The sequence below is a fragment of the Asparagus officinalis genome, chromosome 7, assembly GCF_001876935.1.
Source record: "Asparagus officinalis chromosome 7, Aspof.V1, whole genome shotgun sequence".
Taxonomy (NCBI): Eukaryota; Viridiplantae; Streptophyta; class Magnoliopsida; order Asparagales; family Asparagaceae; genus Asparagus; species Asparagus officinalis.
This window is the reverse complement of record NC_033800.1, coordinates 116,683,852-116,690,633: the sequence shown is the minus strand read 5'-3', so window position 1 is coordinate 116,690,633 and position 6,782 is coordinate 116,683,852. Positions and strand designations below refer to the sequence as shown.

Below are 6,782 nucleotides of genomic sequence, written 5' to 3'. Positions count from 1 at the left end.
AACAGGATCCCCTTAAAGCTCTGTATCGCGTCGACAAACTTACTTCCCAGCCTTTCCGTCATCATGAGAGTGATGATCCACCACCGAAACGGGAATCAAACCCCTTAAATCGATTGCACAATGCATAAGACATACCTCTTAATCTAAGTTCAGGTCTCATAGCACACCATCTGACATCAGATCTAAATAGATATTCTTTTTCCTGCCAAATATGTTATCTGAAAATAAATATATTCATGTATATCAAACAATGAACACCATGTTATTTATCTTAGTTTTAGGACCATTATGGGTGTCAGTAAGCTCTGTGTCACAATCATCAATTCATACTGTTGATCATGGCCAAAATACAATAAGATATGATGTATTTATCGTGCAACTGCGTCAATAAGGTTGAGCTACAACCTAACTAGGAGAGGCAAATGCCATTATGTGAAAATTATAAAATGGAATTTCCAAGTTTGAATCAACAACTCAATATGATCAACAAAATCAATGTTTAGAATTCAAATATAAATTATTTGGGGTTCTATATATTGGACAAAATTATTTGAGAAATAATTTTATATTGAGTTATAGCCAGATGAGTATACCAATAATTAGATACAAAAGAGACCTACAGGACTAATCATGAGTTAAAAAACTTGAAACTTTCACACACTCAAGTCGACGGATCTGCAATCTTCTCCTAGTACAAGTTAATCAACTCACTAAAGAAGCATCCTCCACCCCCACTTAAATCTATACAATGAACACCTGAGATCCACCCCCACTTAAATCTATACAATGAACACCTGAGAACTACTTGTACATAAATTTTAGGTACTTCACACACTAAAAAATGTAACTAAAAGGCTAGCAGTAATAGGATTTAAAAACACATGTTCCTCCTGGAAGACCACATATACTCCTATAGTTGATAAAGATGTCCACTTATTACTAAGTTAATATTTTTCATTAAATGTGTATTTCATCTTCTTATATTTGCAAGGACAAGGTATTGCTAAATTAAGCATGACCATTAGATAAACTAAAAGATTAGGGAACTAAACCTCCGTGGCACCAGAAAGGATCTGATCTTCTATGTGAGATACCGAATGCCTTCTCCACTTTTCACTAATCTCTGTATCAATTCTTCCTACCTTTCTACGTGTTGCCTTCTTCATTTTGCCTTTTGCCACTATCAAAGGTGTTCTCCTTGATTATGCCTAGTTAATGTTTTGAAAAGCGGATGCCCTAGCCCATTTGTAAGGCCTCCTAGAATAAGCATTAACTAGGCCGCATACCTAGGTCTTAAAAGCACTTAGGGGAGCATGAGCTGCTTACGCGGACTGCACCGCGTAGATCTTAGTCATAATTTCCTCCACTATCGTCTCCACATATTCGAACCTCCATCGACTACAAACACCTCCTCTCCCTCCTCTGACCTTCGACAAAACCTCCTCCACCACCACTAAGACAAAACCTCTCCACCTACAGGTGCAACAGGTATTGTAAAAAGCTTGGTACAAAAGGAAAAGATAGCAATAAGCTCCAATGGCAAGTCAGCTACATGCTCCTCACAACTATTGTTTGCATGCTATTCTGACGTCTCAAAAAAAATCTAAGGAAAAAAAGAGGCAACAATGAAAGAAACATTTCGCTTGTGGCAAAATTGGAGAGGATCAAGGTGTAGGTACAGTTGATGGGGAATTATATGATGCCCTTAGTCGCTCTTGATCTCAACTTCAATTAGTTCAAGATATCTAATGACCAATGTGCATCGAAATGGATATATACCTCAAATTCCTACTAATTGGATTTATCTGAATGCTTATGCTTTTCAGATCAAGGTTTGAGAACTCGGTATTATCATGACTTTGGTTCATCTTCATTTTTACCAACAGCAGAAAATACAATGTTTTCGAGTTAGTAATAATAATACACGAAATAATGCAGATTTTATTTGCAAACTTTTTATTCATTACTTTTTAGAAGTTTTCCCAATGCAACACTTTGGAATCCACCTTTAGTATTTCAAAACTCAATTCTCTATTGTTTTGTCATTATTACCCAATATCAACTTAAATATGTTGTAACAACAATATTGGCGATACCACCTCATTTTGACCAGATCAAATTGGGATGCTTTGAATCAGATATCACAGTCAATAGATATCAATATCGGGCACTACGTCAATACTTGATTCAAATGAAAAACAAAAAATGCACCCAATATGTAGACCTTATATCTCAACTCCCAATGGTTGAATCTGGTTAATGTGCATTCAAATGGAAAATTTTCTTCTAAGAGTTTAAGCTATATGATACAACCTCCTATCTATTAAGGGACATGGTTTCAAATTTTTTTAATGAACCATGGAGCACAAATAAAACTTTCAAATGACAATACAATTAGATCTACGGTGTAAAAGATTTAAAACCCCTATAGTCAGAGATATTATTTGAAACAATTAAGATTAGGATTGTTAGCTAAAATTCTCAAACTATATGCTACACACCATGGGCAACAAATTCACTGTTTAAAACCATCAATAATATGAAGATTGATACATCATACACCGTCAAGAATTTCAAAACATTATGATTTACCTCCCAAATGCTCGATGAAGTTGATGCTTCTAAGATGATATATTGATATATTTCAATAGAGAAATTGATTAATTGATTAGCTTGACAGCCAGAATGAAGAAGGTGGGAATATAAGTCACATCCTAGCTTGTTGGAATTGAAGAAAATCAAACCTCTGAGGCCCTATAGTCAATTGATAAGTTGATACTATATACGAAAACTAGATGAAAAAAGAACATCAATAACTCATTATCCTACCTTGCATTGGGAGCTCAGGCTTCAATTAATGCGAGGGAAAAATCCATCATAAGGAATTTAGGCAGGAGGGTTTGAACGGAAATATGCTCAAGGATGCTTTAGACAATAAACTGAATTGCATATATTTCAATGTGAAATTTTCATTTATTCTCTGGAACTCTTTTATGATTTTGAAAGCAAAGCTTTTCTTTTATTATTCTCTCTAATATTATTTCTATTTATTCAGAATTTAAAAGTCAATAAAATTCTAATTTGCAATGCCCATATAAGATCTTCAGTATGACTGTATGAGGTCGGTTCCCAATTGCTCAGACACATCCATCACATTCTTAAATTTTGTCGATGAAGACAACAAATTAAACATGACACTATAATTGCAATGATATACGCCTATGTGATAATTCCAAATCATTCTAAAGTCAGCCACATACTCAAAAAAATAAAAATAAAAATAAAAATAAAAAAGAACAAAAGCAAATCGACAGTAACAAAAAGGATTCCAAAAGAGTGAACCCTAGAATTTTAAAAATGATTCTTGAAAATAAGTAGTCCACTCAATGAATTTCATCAATAAGATTTACTTCTCATGATAATAATATATCATCAAAGGCAAGGAGAAATACATAGCACAACCAAAACGTCATCAGCATAGACACTAGTCACACTACATTTATAGTATAGCAGATAATGTTCATTTCTTTTAGATGATAAAGAAATATCAGCTAAATGGAAAGGTCAGGACGGAACTGGCTGCTAGCACGAAGTTAGGTTAGGTAAGGACCTAATTACGTACCTTCTCACTAATTCCTCATTGGCCAAGGCCTTGTATCTTACAACTTACAAGGAAAAGCTTTGCCAGTACTAGCACTATATAAATGCATCTAACTAAAAATGGATGTGTGTATTATACTTTATGTCATTGATATAGTAAAACTTCTGCCTCTATTTTACAGGTTGCATTTATTAAATAACCAAAAGGTGTATTCTAGATTTCTCATGAAATTTCAATTTCAGCATCTCAAGTTCTTTTAGTCTATTTTTGGAATACTTGCTCCTGTGTTGTGGAGAAACAGAACATTTACACCCATTCTACCATGTATTGACAAATTGAAGCATTAGCCCCCCCCCCCCGGCGCATTGCCATCAACAAGAATTTCATAAAGGCAACCACAAGACAACAATTCACAGATTTCTTTTTTACTTGGCCTCATAATTAAAAGCTATGAATGTGCAAAATAAGATACTAAAATGCTTTAGATGAATGTGGTCACTTAAAATAGTACAAAGTACTACTTTCAAATGATATTATATAATCAGACTGACCAATACTAAATTACAAGATATGATATTTTCCTCAAATGGGGATGGGAAATAGTATCTGCTAAAGGAAATACTAACATCTAACAGCATATTTGCACATATATGGGCCAGAGACCTTAAAACATAAACTTAACTATTTGGCAAATGAATTCATTTCATATATACCAATGTGATATTTAATTATCCAAAGGCAGGGCTAATATATACTACTAACAACAGAACATAAAAATAGTCTAAAGTTTCCTTCCCAGTTCACTAGATAATCTACGAAATCTGAAATACAAACATCTACTGCTAACAAGAAATGCAGCATGCAATTGGTCTAGAGTTTCCTTTTTAAAGGAACTAGTACTAGTAACTCACAAGATAGTCTGGGAAATAAGGAATAACTACATATGATGCTTCATTTGGTAAACCGTAACTTTAAGTGCTGGAAACCTTAACAATACCTAACTGCCCAATCACGAAATCCACATTCATCTATGTGATATTTGTTATCTGAGGACAAAGTTGTAGCTTTATTCATCAAACAAAGCACACGACTTCTCTCAAGTTCTCTTCTAAAGATACTACTAACACACAAATAGCCTAATGTTTTGTTTGTACATTTGTTCCCACACATGCTAGAAACTTAAAGCACCCCTTGAGTATCCAACAAACAAATTCATAACTACGGATATGTTTTCCATTACCCAGGGCAAAGCTCAATGAAACTAATAACAAATAAAATGTGCAACTTGTCTAAAGTTTTCTTTTCTAAAGAACCAATACCAATAGGTAACCAACTAACCTCTAGTGTTCTATTCGTACTTGCATATGTCAGAAACCCTAAAACATATCCTATATTGGAAAAACAAATTCATATCTACCTACATAACTTAATTCTCTGAGGGTAAATCTAACAGACGTCAGTAATAAAAATTAAACTTGCAACCTGTCAAAAAAGTAACCTTTATAAAGAAGTAAAGGAGCAATACCATAAATCTAATAATTACTGCAATTCAATACGGAAAAAAACAGATAAAAGTAAGCTCCATACCTGAAAATGGGGGCTATTAAGGCACCGCCCGATCTGCTTAAAAAGAGGGACCATGCACTTTTGAAACTCTGCCTGCTGGGTGGCCTCAAGAACCTCCTCCAGCTCTCCCAAGAACAGCACCTCCTTTGGGCAATTCGTGACGGGCCAGTACTTCAGCAGGCCCCTTATAACCGTATCGGCAAGCTTATAATCCTTCTCCACAAACTGCGTAATACAATAGGACAGCTGCTGATGATAAGTCCCCACTGATTTTGGCTTGTGCAAAGGGATCAAAGCCCTCACAAGAAACAACTTGTGCTCCTCCTTCATCGGCAGAGCAAACCCATTAATAATACTCCCCAAGATCTCAAGAAGCTCACCAATCCCCGCATGCCTCTCAGTCTCAAAAATAAACCTATAGAATATGTTATTAATGGCTTTCCTAATAAAAGGTCTATGCACCATAAACTTGCCATAGATTCGGTGCAAAATCGTTTTAAGATACTCCCTCTCTCTAGGATCCTCGGTGTCGAACAAGTCCAGGAGACGGAGCACAAATGAATGATCAATGTAGCGTTTTGCAATCTTAGTATCGGTGTCGGACGACACAATGTAGCGAAGGAGAAGCTCGTAGACAATCTGGAGGTGAGGCCACGCCGGATCGAGATACGGATCCTCCTCGTCGGGATCCGCACCCTCGGAGCCCGTGTTCTCGTGGGACGCCGGAGGAAGGCATCGGAAAATGTTGGTGGAGATCGTACGAACGAGCTCATCCTGCACCTGCTCGGTGATTTTGCCGGAGCCCGATTGGATGAAATCAACGAGCTCGAGCAGGGTTTGCCGCTTCGCCTCCTTCTCCCGCGCGAATTTGAGGGTATCGGAGAAATCAAAGGAGAGGGAGCAGATCTGGAGCTTTCGGAGGAAGAGGGATTGGCGATCAGCGACGGGAACGTCTCGGAAAAGGGAGAGCTTCGACGCTGTTGTGGGCGGAGGAGGGTACCGCCGCCGCTCCACCTCCGCCTCCAACGCGCGGCGACGAGGGGATTGGGGAGATTGATTTGGGAGCGATGCCGAGGAAGAGTGCGTTAAGTCGGTGGGGCGGCGCAGCGAGGAGGCCGGAGGGAAGGCAGAGGGCTCGATGGCGTCGGATTTGGGGACCTTGCGGTTGCCCCGCTTCATGAATTTGTTCAGCATTTTGATCGGATTTGGGGATGAAACCCTAGATCTTGGAGGAAATTAGGTTTAGGGTTAGGGTTAGGGTTTGAGGCGAAGATCGCCGGAGGAGGGAGTGGAAGAGGGGCATGAAGGAGAGGGGGGAGAGGAGAAGCGGTGAATGGAGATTGGAGAATGACGATCAATCAATCACACAAAGTGGATTTTAATTTTAATTTTAATTTTTTTTCCTCTCATTTTCGGGAAATTATGATAACTGTTAACGGAAAGGAAAAGAAATGATTTTTGTATTTTTACAAAAATAGTCGTAGTTATAGTTAGTCATGCATGAGAGAAATTAGTCTCTCAAATCATTGATTGTTATTGGTTCCCTAATTCTTATAATATAATTATCTCAAATTAATCTATCAACTTTGAAAAGAATTTGAGTATCACTAAATGA

The 6,782-nt window shown here is 37.3% G+C and overlaps 1 protein-coding gene across 1 annotated transcript in view; it reads right to left on the bottom strand.

Moving 5' to 3' along the window:
• LOC109847722 (serine/threonine protein phosphatase 2A 57 kDa regulatory subunit B' alpha isoform-like) overlaps nt 1-6,580 on the bottom strand; it is a 17,648-nt gene extending 11,068 nt beyond the window's left edge. Inside the window, exon 1 of the mRNA XM_020416952.1 lies at nt 5,189-6,580. Within this exon, the coding sequence (XP_020272541.1) occupies nt 5,189-6,361 (1,173 nt within the window). The 5' untranslated portion in view covers nt 6,362-6,580. The remainder of the gene's footprint in view (nt 1-5,188) is intronic.